Source organism: Clytia hemisphaerica, unplaced genomic scaffold (assembly GCF_902728285.1).
Source record: "Clytia hemisphaerica strain Z4C2 unplaced genomic scaffold, Clytia hemisphaerica genome assembly, whole genome shotgun sequence".
Lineage (NCBI taxonomy): Eukaryota > Metazoa > Cnidaria > Hydrozoa > Leptothecata > Clytiidae > Clytia > Clytia hemisphaerica.
In genome coordinates this window covers 446,153-462,592 of record NW_027103282.1, presented here as the reverse complement: position 1 = coordinate 462,592, position 16,440 = coordinate 446,153, and the positions used below count along the sequence as shown (strand labels likewise).

General features: G+C 35.2%; 1 protein-coding gene across 1 annotated transcript; it reads right to left on the bottom strand.

Annotated features, from left to right (window-relative positions):
* Positions 1 to 2,181: 2,181 nt before the first annotated feature.
* LOC136804398 (dihydroxyacetone phosphate acyltransferase-like) lies at positions 2,182 to 16,244 on the bottom strand. Its single transcript, XM_067061116.1, has 14 exons — positions 15,975 to 16,244; positions 15,604 to 15,780; positions 15,243 to 15,372; positions 13,822 to 14,025; positions 12,794 to 12,945; positions 12,176 to 12,306; positions 11,355 to 11,518; positions 6,354 to 6,428; positions 5,519 to 5,880; positions 4,672 to 4,818; positions 4,446 to 4,548; positions 3,025 to 3,118; positions 2,388 to 2,455; positions 2,182 to 2,292 (listed from the first exon to the last, which is right to left on the bottom strand). Exons 1-14 carry the CDS (start codon positions 16,146 to 16,148, stop codon positions 2,240 to 2,242), a joined length of 2,034 nt encoding a protein of 677 aa, XP_066917217.1. The 5' UTR covers positions 16,149 to 16,244; the 3' UTR covers positions 2,182 to 2,239.
* Positions 16,245 to 16,440: the final 196 nt, after the last annotated feature.

The following is a 16,440-nucleotide window of genomic DNA, read 5'->3' as shown; positions in this document are numbered from 1 at the left end:
TAAATTTTTCGAAGAAGGGGTTTAGAGGTGAGGCTGCGAATTTTTAGAATATCTTTCACTCCTCCAAGTAAACAATTTCTGACCACTCACTAATATTCCACTCTTGAATAGCTTTCCAACGAGCACGGACGAAACCGTCATTTTTGTCTACGTAGGCTTTAAAGCCACCTATTCCCTACGTAAGTTGTGCGGCCCGATCGGTTTTAACGGTACAACCACCCGATACTGATGCATGAACGTAAAATATACTGTAAGATTTTGAAAATATGGGCCACGTGAAAACAAGAAAACGCTAGATTCAATCCGTTTAATTTTTAAATTTGGACTCTAATTTGAAAACCTTTACTGAAACTTTGGGGAGACAGTCTCTAACAGTGGCAAAAATGAACAAAATTTTCGAAGTTCAGTATCTCTAAGGGTCGATTTTCGAACTTTGACTCGGACATACCCATCATCTCGCCAACTTACCTTAAGGGTAGATAAATTTTCGCAGAATTTAATTTCGCGGTTTTTTGACGAGCAAGAGCAAGAATATTCTCATGGTTTTTATTGGTGTTTTGGGGGCAAAATAAGCCATATTTTAAACAAAAATCCCTCTCAAGTGCGAAATTAAATCCCGAGACAATTTCTTCCCTTAAGGTAATACCCCTCCAGCTCAAGGTCTCATTGCTTTACTCCCCAGGTTATGACCGTCTATTCTAGTTCTATTGCATGTCTGACACCATTCCAAAATATCAAAGAAATTGAATTGCAGATTCCTACTAATCAATATTTTATACCCAAAAAATTATTTCACTAAGATACTATATAAATAAATATATCAAATAGAAAATTACCTATATTTATAAAAAATTGTAATTCGAAAAAAAAAGAAAACTATAAACTGAACTGAAAAAAAAACTGTATCAAATTTCAATCACGAAATTTAAGCAAAATTAAAAAAGTCAAATTTCATATCTCCTAGTGAAGACCAATCACGTACAAAAAGTTAAATCTCAATATTAGAGTAGTCTAAAAGTCCTCAGTCCGACCCCATCTTACCATTTTTTTTCATAAAACATAACATTAGAATCTCAAGTCAAAGAAGGCGTGATCAAAATTAATTTGTTTAAAAACCCAACTACAGTAACCAAGGCGAAAGATAATTTTTTTGATTCAAAAATTTCTGAATTGGTCAAAGTATTCAAATAAGTACGTCATAATATTGAAAATCTTGAATAAATATTCAAAACAAATCATTTTCCTCCAAGAGGAAGTTAATGTGTGAACTCAATCTCGTACCCAGAGCCACTTGCACAACTTTTTGATTTTAGGGCTATCAGAATCGTAAAAAAGCAAACTGAGGGTCTGGGTTCGAGTTTGATGTGACCATTACAATAGACCTTTTCATAAATTACGTCACAAACATCACTTGTTGCCTCGCATTCAAACAATTACAATGGTGATTATGTCCCTTGAGGCATTAAATGATTTTTTTATGAATAGGAAGTAGTTTTAATAAAATCCGCTGGGAGTTAATCACCATGGCAATAATTTCAAAACGAGGCAAGTGATGTTCGTGACGTAATTTATGAAAAGGTCTATTTCCAGTAAAATCACACGCCTTTTACTGATGAAAGTATCTCTTATTTGGGTTCATTAGAAAAATATAATTTTGTTAGAAAAAGAAAGGGAAAATCCAGCGTCGCAAATAGAGTAAACGATTTACCAGTGATAATTTAAAAGTCTATCATCCATATCTGCCAGCGTCCTTCTGATTTATTTTCTTATAAAGGATGTGAATCGAACTAAAAACAACGTCCGCTTTCGCAATTGTTTCCTATGCATGTATTTGAACTGGGAATCGTTGACGTTATCAAAATCTTTCGCGAGGAAGGATATTATGGTAGGTATGCAAAGATCATGAATATACCATTTTTATTCAATTTCGCGTTGAAAAAAGTTACAGTGGAGTCGCTTTAACTCGAACCTCTATTACTTGAAAGCTTCTTTAACTCGAACAAGCTTTATGGTCCCTTCAGTTAACAATGTCTTATATATAAACCTTACTCCATAACGCGAAATTTCCTTAACTCGAATAACCTTGGGTTTCCCTTGCGTGTTCGAGTTATGAAGACTCCACTGTATACCAAAAGCTTGCTTTGAGTCTGATTCACATCCCTTATAACAAAAAACAATATCATGGATGCGTGCAGTCCAATTCACTCACTCCTTTTAAAGCAATTTCGTCCATAGTTTGCTATAGTTTCGAGCGATCGACTCGATGTGCGATTTCCGTTGACACGAATGGTGCTAAGAAAAATAAATAGATCGGTGAGTTAAGGTATTCGCACACATACATGACCTGAGAGGTTATTAAGAACGAGGGTGTTTAGAATTTGAATTACCTAGAGATCTCTTCAGGGCGTCCAATTTCTTCGTGTCAACATCGTTAATCAACGTTTCAAATTTTTCACTAAACGAAAAATTGATAGGTCATGAGATTTAAAGACAGTCTTTTTATGTTATAGAAAGGAGGCGCATCTTTGTGCTGACAAAACAAAAGCCAACAAAATGGTTTTCCAAAATTTTTGCTCGCGCGGCGCCGAAGTAGAAATTTTTTTTGTTGTGTAAATGGTAGGAGATACATTAAATTACACGTTTTTTTTTTTAAGAAACACACTTTTAAGAAACATGAGGCTCAGAATGCCTAAAAAATAAGAAACAATCTAAGAAACATGCTGAGGCTGAGAATTAGAAAATAACATTTTTTAATTCGGTTTTTCTTAAGAACCTTCCAATCCAGCCTTCCATGAGGCTGATTATGTCAAAAAGTTTAGAAACATGTAAGAAACATTTAAGGCTCAAAAGGCCGATTTCTTAAGAAACATTGAGGCTGCTTGGTAAAACTAGTTTCTTAAAAAAAAAAAACGTGTATGTCCTTTAAGTATGAAATATCTTCGGATTTATGGCTTCATATATAAAACGTGTCTAGTACTTAGTGTAAAACTTGTTATATTCTTACGGGCTATAAGCATTACTTACTTTTTGACGGTTTGCAATTGTCCATTTTTACACAGTGAAGTGACGATATTGGTCAGCGTTTGTAAACAGAGCGATTCGAAAGATGAGATTTGCACTGAAAAGAATCAGAAAAGAACGTAACTATGTTGGATTCTATAATTTCCAAAATACTGTTCTTTGCTATAGGAAATTATGCTGAAAAAGAATTTAACATGGGCCCGAAACGAAAAAGATTAAAAATTTGCTTGGGTGTACCAAACCTGATGTTTACAGACATTTTAGAATTTATTGTCGGTCTGTTTCATAGGCGCAATTTGAGATCTTTTCAAACAAACTGTGTTAGTGTTAGTCTAGCAAGCTAGACGACTAATTCATACATAGTAGAAATAAAGCAAAAAGTAATAAAGGGAACAATTTTAGTCGTCTAGAAACCTTTGTGCACTAACTCCAAACAAAAGAAAAGTGTCAATATTTGCAATTATAATTTTTTCACGCTCAAAATAATTCTTGAGAAAAACATGTGGTGGATTTGTGTATTGAAAGTTTTTCATTTGAGTTGATTTTGTTTTGAGAGTTTGTTATTGCTTGATAAATTGTTTTCTCGCTACGCAAGTTTCTGCGTAGCTAGCCGGGGTATCTATAAGGCTGGAACACCGGATTCTTCCAGTCGTTTATACAAACTAAATCCCGTATTATTATTATTATTAGTATTATTAGTATTACACGCATTATAAACGACTCCAGTCTATGTTAGTGTATGAAAACACCTTCTGAACCGATCAGGCAGAAGTTTTTCAAACTTTCCAAAGAAAATCTTTGTTTCCCCGCACAGGAACAAAATGAGGCATTTTTCCGCAGAGACTTAATTCAGGGGAAATTTGGGAGCTTGAGAGTGAATTACACTCCGCGGAAGAGAGCATTATTTTATCCGAGTTCTGTAAATTTTAAAATAGATTTTTGGAGTTTGTCAGATCCTTTTTATACATGGATGCATTTTTTCGTGTTTCTCAAAGTCTCTTGACTACTTCTAAATAATGTAGTAAGCATTTTCGTGACAAATTCAATGAAAGCTCATCCATTATCCGGCTAATCTGTCTAAAATTAGAAAGGCTTACCATTGTGGTAAAGAGGCATATATTCAATTAAATTAATTTTAAGTTAAAAGTATTGATTAAATTACCAGATTAGATCGTTTATCCCAAAAAGAGGAGTTTACTTGTAATCCAACAACCAACATGTCGTGACGTGATCACGTTAGCATGTGCACGTGATTCATTTGATCATGGTACCAATTCTTTTTGCTCTCGTGGAACCGAAAGTGCAGAAAGTTGTTCTTTCTTAATATTGTGTAAGCAAATGAAGGAAGATATGTCAAATGATCTTCAATTTCATTTCTTGCGAAGTAAAGATCCTTAATCTTATAATTAATATTAATATTTTACCAGAATTGATAAACTTGGCAGCTTGCAGTTGTAGCAATTTGGTCATCGGTTTCATTTTCAGAGGATATTCAAAAGTGTCATGTAGAAAGCTCACCAATACAATCTAGAAAAAGAATACGAGGATTGAAATTTCAAAATTTAACCCATTAAAGTAACTTACATCTTAAACTTATGTAGACAAAAATTAAATTCATTCGCCCGGTAATTAGTAACATAGTTTTCATACCATATAAGCATCCAGGAAAGGTTGCACAAGACCCATTAAGAAGTCGATTTCGAATGAACATTTTGGGCACAGTTCCACTTGGTTATCGGCGGTAGTCATAGAAACCAAACCGATTGTTTGCAGCTTTGGTAATGTCTCATTGAAATCCTATCATATAAAGGGACACAAATTGAAACTTGAGAATATTTAAGGAACAGAACAGACTCATGAAGTCATGAGTTTTACACGTTTTTTTATAAGAAGAAACTATAAAAGACCATAAAGCTAGGATGTCCAAACCAAAATAATAAGAACATTTTAAGGCTTAAGAACTAAAAAAGTTAAGAACACCAGAAAGCTTCAAAAATTTTGGATGCTCCTATCTAAAAAACGCGTATCTTACACGCGATAAAAATTTAATTTCACCTTCCCCCCTTTTAGTGAAATCTGGAGTAAAACAAAAGATGGCAAATTCTAAATAAGCGTCAAGATGACGATGAAAAAAAGAAGCCTTTCAAGTATTCTGACGAAAATTCGATTTTTTTGCTACTGCAGTAGCTTTGAAAGTTTAAAGTGAGGTAAAAAAATCGAATGCTCAGAGCCCGAAAACCTGGACTTCAAAGATTCGGAAATGTCGCAAAGTGGAATAGACGTTACTACGTAGATAAAAAGCCGTGACGTCTAATATTCATGATATGCACAACTGGAAAGCCTTCTGAGAACTTTGAGAACTTCCATCCAATACGTCACTTAAACAATAGAAAAAGTGACGTATTTGGTGGAAAAAAAACCAGAAAGGTTGCATATATTCGTGAAGTCATTGCAGTGGTGAATATCATGAATAGGCTACAAACCATTCAACGTTTACCTGTTCACCGGTTTTGTCAGGATCGAAGATGAACTCGATCCTGAAGACTTGTTTCAAGAAACAGAACAGGTTCCGTGCTCCATTCAAATCATTCCTAACTTTGATGGAATGTAAAACTAACGAGGGGAGCAAGAACGGATGGACCAGTTTATTGCGTTGACATGATGAATAAATGTACGCCAAACTTTTCGAAAGAAGTTCCTCGCTTTTACCGAACGCGTTATACAGTGCTGTAGTACGTAACTTGGGATCGGTGAACGCGGATGTTGTTCGTGATATTATTTTAGTTTCGTGATCACAGGTGAGAACCATGTCACTGAATTTCACCGCTTGTTCAATGGCACTTGAATTTGTTAACAGATCTAATGAGGAGAGAATATAAAAGAAAGAGAGATAAAGATAACATTACTTGTATTATCGAATTTCGAATATTATTCATGGTTCGGATTGTCATCTTACATAGACAACGTCCTAATTAACTCTTTTTTAACATCCAATAGAACCAATAAAACAAATCAATAAAAGTTAAAAAAAAACAGTGTATCTAGAACACAATTTTAACTGAGAAGAGAATGAATTCTTTGATTGGGCTTTTCCAGAAATAGTCCGTGCCCCCCTGTTGAGGATATTTGATATCCAGGGGGTTAACAATTTTCGTTCAAAAGTGGATATCAAGGGGTAAGCATCTTTATAAGAGAGGATATCCAGGGGGTTGAGCATATTTTTAAGAGTGGATATCCAGGGGGTTCGATACTTTGAAAAATCAATATCCTTAACAGTGGGGGTAAAAATTTTTTCCTGGAAAAGCCCATTACACATTTTCATACATACGAACCTTCAAATCCATAAGTTCGAAAACCTAATTCTCTCAACAGGTGTCCGATTTTGTCCACTTTGAACGCTAAATGTTCTAAGAAGGAAAGAGAACAAGAGCATCAGACTAGACGATCGCAATCGTTATTTTTATTTTCAGAGAACCAAAGCAAGAAAGTCCCTTTCGAAAACTACCTCAGAAAATATAGGAAGCTACTCCATTTTTAGCAAGAAATGACGTGTCAAAAGTCTAAGACATTGCATTGCAGCGTGTAATAATTCATGATATGCAGCACCATTGCAATATCTTCTGACATTGCATCACGGAAACAATAGCTGATTGGTTGTAAGTGACGTAAAATTAGCCAGATACGTCACTTTCAACCAATCAGCTGTTGCGTCCGTGGAAGATATTGCAATGGTGCATATCATGAATACCTTTGGCCATCTATTATTACACGGTCGTGAGTAACATCGATAATTATTGTAGATGAAAAAGGTTACCCCTATTGAGCCCCAGGGTGGGGAAGGGGGTAGAATCTACCATTCATCTCTGGTTTTACATTATTCGAAATTTATTAATCGAAAATTGAGCTCAATCACAATCGAGAGTTTATGGATACACATCTTTGTGGTCAAAGTCAGAAAAATTCGACGAATCGATCACAAATTGATCAGACTAAGAAAATGATTCGTTTGGTTCTTATAAAATAACTAGCCGGTACCCGGCGTCGCACACCGGTTAAGCCGTAGCTGAACGCACTAAAAGTCCTTTGGATGTTGAAGCTGGCGGCCAAAAAGCACGATCAAATAAAAAAAAGAAATTTCTACAATGTTTGACTCTCACCCTCTTGACCCTCCCCGGGTGTCTTATCTTTTAACCATATTTGACATAATTTGTTGTTTAAGTCAAAAGTTATCAGAAAGAGCATCGTTTACTGCGTTTGAAACGACTCTGCAGGTTATTTTTCTCGCTTCGCTCGCGTTAAATATGCCGTCCAGTTGAAATGACAATTCTACAGGAAAACGTGGGAAAGTCACAAAGAATAGTGTAACTCTTTGTTTTTATCAGATTGAAAAAAATAAGACAATTCTAAGTTGCTTTTTTAAACCCTTGTCATAACTTTCCGAATTAAAACATGTAAAAATGACGTACATACTTTTTAACAGTAACGACGACTTGTAACGAATGTTTTTATAACTTTTTGATTTTTATGTTTTGATTTACATTTGAAGTGTTCTTTTCTATGAAATGAATTTGTTTTGTTTTGAAAAGAATTCGAATGTTATAAATAAATACGATCGTTAATTACATTCGAAAACATTTAAAACAAAAAAAGAGAGAAATACAAAGGCGCGGGCAACTCTGGGCAGAAATTAAAATTACTAAATGTAGATGGACCTTAAATTTCAAAACAAAGGCTGAATGAAGCCTAAACCAAGCTCTATCCCATCTGTCAATCAAAACAAACTTATCGAGAACAAAAACATTGCTTGCGAAAACGAAAGTGACAAACAGAAAACATAAAACAGACATACAGACTACGGCTATTAATCCCGGGGGGGGGGGGGTACTTAGGCAAAATGGGTGCCGGGTATGTGCGAGCCATAAGGGTACCTTTTCTCATTCCTCAAAAGTCTCTCAAAGGGGTACAAATTCAAAAGTTAGTCTCTGAAAGGGTCCCAAAATCACGAAAATCAAAAATTTCTCTCTCAAAGGGTCATGATTTCCAAAAATTTTGACCAAAATTTGGTGAAAATCAAACCAAAATTTGGAAAAAATGGACCAAAATTTAGGAAAAAGTCTCTCAAAGGGTCCCAAAATCACCAAAATTTTGTCTCTCAAAGGGTCGATTTTCGATTTTCGACTCGGACATACCCGTCACCTCGCAAACCTAGTACCGGGCTATTAATATATAGATTTAAAATTTACCTACCACTTTTATACAAAAAATAAAAAATTAATGATCAAATGAAAGATATGTAATCTCAGAACATAACATACAGATTTTTCTATTCATGATATGCACCATTACAATGTCTTCCACGGATCCAACAGCTGATTGGTTGAAAGTGACGTACTGACTGATTTTACGTCACTTACAACCAATCAGCTATTGGGTCCATGATGTAATGTCAGAAGACATTGCAGTGGTGCATATCATGAATAATGAGGAATCGATTAAACTTATAATTAAAGACAATAGTGTCTCATTAAACAGCTCTTTAAAATTTCAATATAAATTGTGTCGATGTAAATGATTTTGTAGTTTCTTTCAAGAGAAGCCATTATGAACGTCTTCAAATTGATCAGAATTCTTGCGATTATCTGCACTTTTCAACAATCAACTGATGTTTGCGGGGAATCATTGTTATGTACTGACAGGAAAAATATCACCATCATCCCTCATATTGCCGATAGTGATACTCAAGACGATTCGATATTTTACTCAAGGAATGAGATGCTTGAGAATATTTCGTTGCAATTACGATACTTTATCAAGTCTTTGCTTGAGGATTCTTGTTTTGAAATATGGATCTATTCACCAATTTCGAACCGTTGTATACGCCAAACAGAAGAAAATTACGTTCGATTTCTTCAGACAGAGTGGATGGCTATAACGAACACAGATGATAACGAAATTTTGAATCTTTTATCACATATACCTCAAACCAATGATGAAATGAAGCAAACATTGTTGTTTGTTAGTTTTCAATTTATCATGAAGCTATTATCCAAAGGGGAATTCAACTTTGGGAAAAAACTTAAAGAAATAAGACAAAAACATAACATTGTTATTTCATGTGCGACGCCATCTCTACTTTGCCACGAAGGCGAAAAATGGCTTGGCAATCAAAAAGTCATTTATGGATTCTTGGGACATACAGCTTTCAACCCTCACCTACATAACATCTTACTTGATCTCGCCAAGAACCCTCAACACAATTGGCGCGAGAGGTATACTAGAGAAATAAAAAGTGAATGCAAAATATCAAACGACACAAATGTATTCATATGGAATTTGTATGAGTTTGATTTTACTATGAATATATTTCAAGATGTTAAATTCCTAATGAAATTTTTATATGACTTTCCCATAAACGCTACGATATATTCTGCTGATAAACTTACAGACGATTACAAATCACGTAGAAATTTTACCGAGATATTATGCAGGATACGGATATTCTTCAAAGATCTAACTCCATACTACAACACAACATCTGAAAAAAGCGTAACAACAGTAACAAACACCACAGGAATAATCCAGGAAATAAAAGAGATCGCAGGTGATAACCAAGTTCATGTGATTGCCTTTTTCAAAGAAAAGAAACCTAACTTCAAACAGCCACCCTTTACATTCAACAATACAATCAGAATCATAATTGATGACAACTTTACAGAATCGCCGACGATGAACGAAGATGGCGATTTCGAGATATGGAGTGAAGATACATGTAGTCCAATATTAATCAGTATGCTTATCGAAAAAATATGCTCTATTTTATGTCAATGAAATGACAAAGGACATCATACGCAAATCACTTACCGTCACCCGGCGTCGCACCCGCCGAGTTGAGAGTTGCTTACACACGATAAAGCCCTTTATATGGTGGGGGAAGTTATAAAAAAGCTTGAATTTTAAGCCCAAAGAACGAAATATTACCACTGATAACTGATTGAAGCCCGAGAAATCGCATATTCAATGTTTTGCGACTGGATAAAGAAATCCTTCTTTCACTGACTCCCAAATGTGTAACAGTAATTACCCAGTCTTTGATATAAATTTTAAATTCTTTAATCTTTAATATGTTTTGTAATATGATTAAAATGCACAAACCAAAAGTCTGCGGCCGGGTTAGAACAACATTTTTTCACCCGGCCGGTTTCCGGAAACACAACATTTTTTTATGTTCGCCTCAAAATTGTTTCTAGTGATTTCCAGGCATGACAACTTTTTCCTTTTTGACATTTATTTTTTTGGAAATTATGATTGTTTCCAAGTTTTTTTTTGCTTTTCCAGCATTCTTTTGGAAATTATAAAATGGCTTCTGTTAGGGGAATTTCTTTTTTGCATTCTGTTGGAATATTATGAAATTGTTTCCCTGTTTTGAAAGTTTTTTACTTTAATCTTTTGGATACTATAATTGTTGACCTTTTTTCCAATGTTTTATATATGAAAGTGTAGAAAATGATTCATCTCTTTTTTAAATATAACTTTTCCTTTGGTTTTCTTATTTCAAAATATTCTCCTATTTGTCATTCTTTCATCTCAGATAATTGCCCTTTTTGGCTAAATTTTTCTGGTAATCAACACTTATAATAAAAATGATATAATTATTTACTACTATCCAAAGTGCTTATAATGTGTTCAACAGCTGCACTCCACTCGGCGGCGGTTTTAAACAAAAAATCAGGAAACTAGGAATTGAGCTGTGACATGGCGTAATAAAACGTACTCAAATTGTACTTATAGAAGCTAACGCAGCAAGCGTTAACTTTCTAGAGTTAACGATTCTTCGCTTTGCGAAAACGTAACGCTCGTTCCGCGACCCCTTTCATGTTTAAAGTCTATCCAGATATAATTTGCAGTGGAAACAAGAATGCCCGTAACTTTTGATAGTCAAATACAATTGCGAAAATTTTATTTGCTTGTTTTAGAGAATCAAAAACGCTATATTTGAATGCATTTTTGGCATAAAAATTCTCGATTTTTAGCGGTTAAATTTAATTAACGACCTCATTTGATTAATGACATTCCAATTTATTCCGAATGTCTTTAATCAAATGAGGTCGTTTTTAATTACATTCGAAAAAGTGTAAAACAAAAGAAAAGAGAAAAAAAAAGGCAAAAATGGGCAAACAAGCCAAGTCAGAAATTTCAAAATAATTTCAAAACAAGGGCCAAGTGAAGTTAAACCCGGCTCTAGAATAAATTTGTGGAGCAAGCTGCACCTTTAAGTCTTGTTTTTAAACAAAATATTCCGAAAATGAAAGTGGTGACACAAAAACAAAACATACCCACATAGACATCATTGTGCTGACTCATCATTATATAAGTGACGACAGCGCGAGGATAAATGACCAAGTTTTGTTGCTGTTGAAAAATCAATTTTTCACCAAAATATTTTGCGATCTTCATCTCTTGAGCTCCACGGCCGAATATTTTTAGATGTCGCTCACATCTAAAAAGAAAATGGAAATCCTGGCTTAGACATCTAAGCTAGTTTGATTCAGTCATTAGTATAAATATGATGGTAAGTTGTGACTGAATAACTACAGTATTCCAAGGCAAAACTTAAAATCCGTAAATATAAAAATCTTTAAAGTCGAAAAATATTGTCATTAGCTGTGTGTCCTTTCCTTGTGAATACGGGCTTAGTTAACTAGGCTATGGAAATCCTGTCGCTGTTTTGAAACGTATGGTATGGATTCTCTTCAAACTTACTCTTTTCATTTTTCATCGAGGACATGTACAATGGTAAGTAAGTGAGTTTGCAACCACAGAAAGTTCCCTTTTCTTTAGCTGTTTACCCGAAGTAAGGCAGGGGGTTGGGTGAGGGCACCATTCTTTTCCCCACTTATATTACTCTTTTACTTCTCTTTAATTGCCGAGCATCGAGCAGAGAGGAATCAATTACCATTTTTTACTAAGTACGAAGTCTTTGGTATGACCCGGCCAGAGATTGAACCCATGACCTTGAGCACCTACCTATAGCTCTACCTTCATGTTACGGCCGCTGTACACCACATGTACAATAACCATTGTAGTTGAAGATTTCTCTAGGAAAACAATATGAAAGTGCACGCTTTTTTAGGGAAAGCGTAAAGAAAAAGCATACCTCGGTATTCGAATATAGTCCATGCCATCAATTTGTTTGCCACAATATTCCATAAGCGACATCGGCTTGCCGAACGTCACGCTAACTGTCCCGTAATCTGTTGTCAAAACTGAACGCGCTTTCAAAAGGCCCTGGATGAGGAGAAGGATTTCAGTGTTTAGACAGAGATCAAGAAACAAGTTAAGGAATTAAATTCACCAAAGGAATTAGCCAAGGGGCCACTTATAGCTTTTTGATAGACTGGATGGCGCTGTTAAGTTCACTGGGCAATTTTCAGTCAGAAGGAGACCAAATTTTAGCCAAAAAAGAATATTTTTGAGGATACAGACAGATCAGCAAAATAGAGTGACATTGTTAGATTCTAGTCCAATTGAGGTCGAGAATGCCGAGAACGAAAGAATGTTTCCGAAAGTCTCATGTCATAACAAGCTAAGTACAGTTGACTCTCTCTCTAATTCGATTTTCTACTTCGAATTAGAGAAAGATTCGAATTACAGAGAGTATTTTATACTAATTTTCAGTAGAGGAGATCAATATTTTAGTTCGAATAGTGGAGGTTCGAACTAGAGAGATAGGGAGTTGACTGTATGCAAAAAAACAAATAGAAAAGCAGCTTACCGATAGAGATTCTTTAGGTTTGGGTATGCCGACCAATTCAAACGCATACAACATTTCTTCGGTGATCTTCTCATAACTGATGCTCATCGGAATGAAAGACACGTCATTCACGAAGCCATGAAAACAACTTTCCAGTACCATGGATAAAAGCCCTACAAAAAAAGAACAGATAAATTAAAAGTTATACAGTAGAGTCTCCGTAACTCGAACCTCTATTAGGCGAATGTCTCTGTACCCGAACAAGTTTCCTGGTTCCTTCAGTTAAGAATGCCTCATTAACTAGGTTCCATAACATGAACAAATTTCGTTCCCCGTGCGTGTTCGAGCTATCGAGACTTAAACAAAAGCTGTTTTTCTTTGTGATGGCACACAACATAACAGTTGACACAAAAAGTATAAGTCAACAAACAGAGAGGCATAAAGACTCAGAAGAGGAGTCATCGAGTCGCCTTCGATTGCGGTAATGTTTTAAACGGAAGGGCCCAAAAACGACTAAGTGTTTGCCACTAGTTTTGAATCTGAACAATACATTTTTTTTAATAAGAACCAGTAAATTTTTTATGAGGCTCAGCTGTTTTTAAATTTTTTGGCACTTTGAGCCTCAAATTGTTCTTCTCCAGTCTTTATCTAATGGTTGAAATCGAGCTATTTTAGGCTTTTTATCCAATTTTTACTACTTTGACCCCTTAAATTGCTTGGACCTGAGTGATTCTAGACTCAAAATTGTTCTTATTTTTCGGCAATTTTGAGCCTCACTGTTCTTATAAAATAAAAAGAGTGTATGTAAAACTAGTGGCAGACGCCGGGGTTATTTTGGGTGCTTCCGTATTCTTGATATTAGTAAGTCAAGATTACATCATTTTCCTTATCGGAAACACCCGGATGTGAGCCTTGAATGTCACTAAAAATAGCAACACATGGGTGAAATTACGTTTTTTCTCTCGGCTGTTTCCGATATGAAAAATGATGTAATCTTTTTACTCGCGCATATCAAGAATTAAACCGTTACGTCATGAATCGTAACTTACCAAGTTTCGGTTGGAGAGCTTTTCCACTTCGACTCCTCGTTCCTTCAGGAAAGAATTCAACAGGTCGCTCACCAATACACAGTATTTGTTGAACATATTCAGTGAAGATGCTTCTGTAAAACGTATCCGACGCAAACGATCGTCTCATATAGAAAGCTCCCGAACCACGAAGCAAATGGTTAACAACAGCTATGTTCAAAAAATCTGGAAAAAGAAGAAGGGAATACACGTTTTTTTTATTATTATTAGAACACCTAAAATTTGGCTGAGCCTGGATGTGCTTATTTTGCCTAAAACTGCCTAAAATGTTCTTAAATGCGTTCTTGATTTTTCAGACTACTCTAAATCGACAATATCATGCAAAATAAAGAGCACCTAAAATTGGTTAAATTTGGACAATATTTGACTCTCGATTTTAGAAAATCCATCCCTAAGTTCGGTTAAAACTACTTGAAAAGAAGAAAAAATTGTAGTTTCTTGTCATTTTTTTCCCAAACTGAGGCTGTGCATGTTCTTACGATGTTCTTAATTTTTCGACAAATTTTAGCCTCAATGTTCTTATAAACTGGGTTCTAATAAAAAATAAAACGTGTAGATTGTTTAATCTCTAAACCGGTTTGAGTTTGTCGACCCAGTGATATTCGCATCAGAAGTTTATCATGGCTTGGATTAGGAGATTTACGTATGGCTACGTTTCGAGAGATACTTCGTACACCATCGGGCACAGTGAAGGATGTTTTCCTCCACCATTTCCCAGGGGGGGGGGGTACTTAGGCAAATTGAGGGTACGGTATGTGCCGCCCTTAAGGGCTGCTAAGGGTCGGAAAAACCGGAAAATCAAATTTCAGTCCCACTATGGGTAGGAAAAATGGGAAAATTTTTATCCCCTGAAAGATCGAAATTTTGTCAAAATTGGTCAAATTTGTCCTGCTAAGGGTCGTAAAATTCCCAAAATTTTTTTTCTCCGTTTAAGTCTCGGTGGGCACCATTTGTACTGAGACTTTCTGATTGTACTCATATTTTCAAAATCGAATCGTTGAGAAAAACACAACACTGATACTCTCTATGACTAAAGAAATGTCAACATCTAATCAACCTAGCTACAATTTCTTGCTGGTAGAAGTTTTGAGTTCAAATCATGCAACATTGATGTGGAAATTAACACAAAGGGTGGAAAAAGGGAAAAGAATTCAATGGACTCAGACTGTATATATAGATGTATGAGACATTTCATATAGTTTGACAATAAGATTTTGGCAAAAATATTTTCAAAATACTTATGACAGAAAGAAATTACAGTAATTCTAATAGCTCATGGGGAAAATAATTTTGAGGGGATAATTGTTTTAAGTATTTGAAAATTCTTTTTACTGAAAGGTTGTAAATAAGTCCAACATTTGATAAATCAGAAATTGACGTACCTTGTCCGGCCACAATTGCTGGTAGAGGTAGGTCGAGTGCAAAACAAATGGCTGACGCAAGCAAAAAATCAAAGTAGCTGCTATGTGTTGGAACTAAGACAATGGGTGTCATCTTTGCGCATTCATTGAACTATTGTGAAAGAAAAATGGAGAACAAGTTAATGAATCTGAGATTTCGATCTGCAAATCAGAATCTTCAAATAAGTAGGAAAGTTTCATGAAGGGTCAAATGAATGGATGGACGGATGGATGAATGGATGAACGAATGGATAAACGAATGGATGAATAGACAAATAGATAAACGAATGGATAAATGGACGAATATATAAACGAATAGATGAATGGACGAATAGATTCTTACTTGCTTTATTCCCTCTTTGTTGACCAAGACTCTTTGGAATAATTTCTTGATAATCTTAATCAATGAATAAGCCATGAATCTGATCGTCCCTAGACTGAACGTGTGAGCGATTTCATCTATGATCTGTGCTGCTTCTTGAAGTGATTGACTTTGGTGAATGCCCGTCTCTCGTTTTCTCTAAATGATTAAATGGAAATCATTATTAATTGGGGATGTTATCCAAGCCAAGGTTCTAAAAATAAATTAGAGAAACAAACAAAATTAGACAAACCGTCGAAACGTTGCATACACACAACTGTGTTTAAAGAATGTTTAAAGAATGTTTAAAGAACTATACTATATAGGGTAGACTCAAATCAAAATGAACCTGCCTTTTCAATAGTATCTTTGACTCTATGGGATTCCAATACTCTCATTTTGATTTCATTGCGATCGTAGTCTTCAGCAAACATGTATTTCTCACATTTGTAATCACGAAAGATCCATCGGGAATCACATGTCCCTGTATCAGCCATATCCACCCAATCTTTTGATATCGATTCCATGCTTTTGTTTGTATTTTTTGACTAATATTTAGATTTTGTGTTGATTTGAACAGATTTGAATATTGTGAATTATAAATTTTTGTTTGTTTTTGCTTAGAAAAAATGAAGAAAAAAATGGAAGCCTCGAAATAACGATTCCAAGTGGGTCGGACAAAATGTCCGATCAGGGTTGCTTTAGCTTGAAAATTATGATTTTTGGGTCGGACATGAAGCTATTTGGGTCGGACAATGTCCGATGTCCGACCGTTATTTCGAGCCCTGAATGTGCAAAGATTATATACTAAACCAAAAG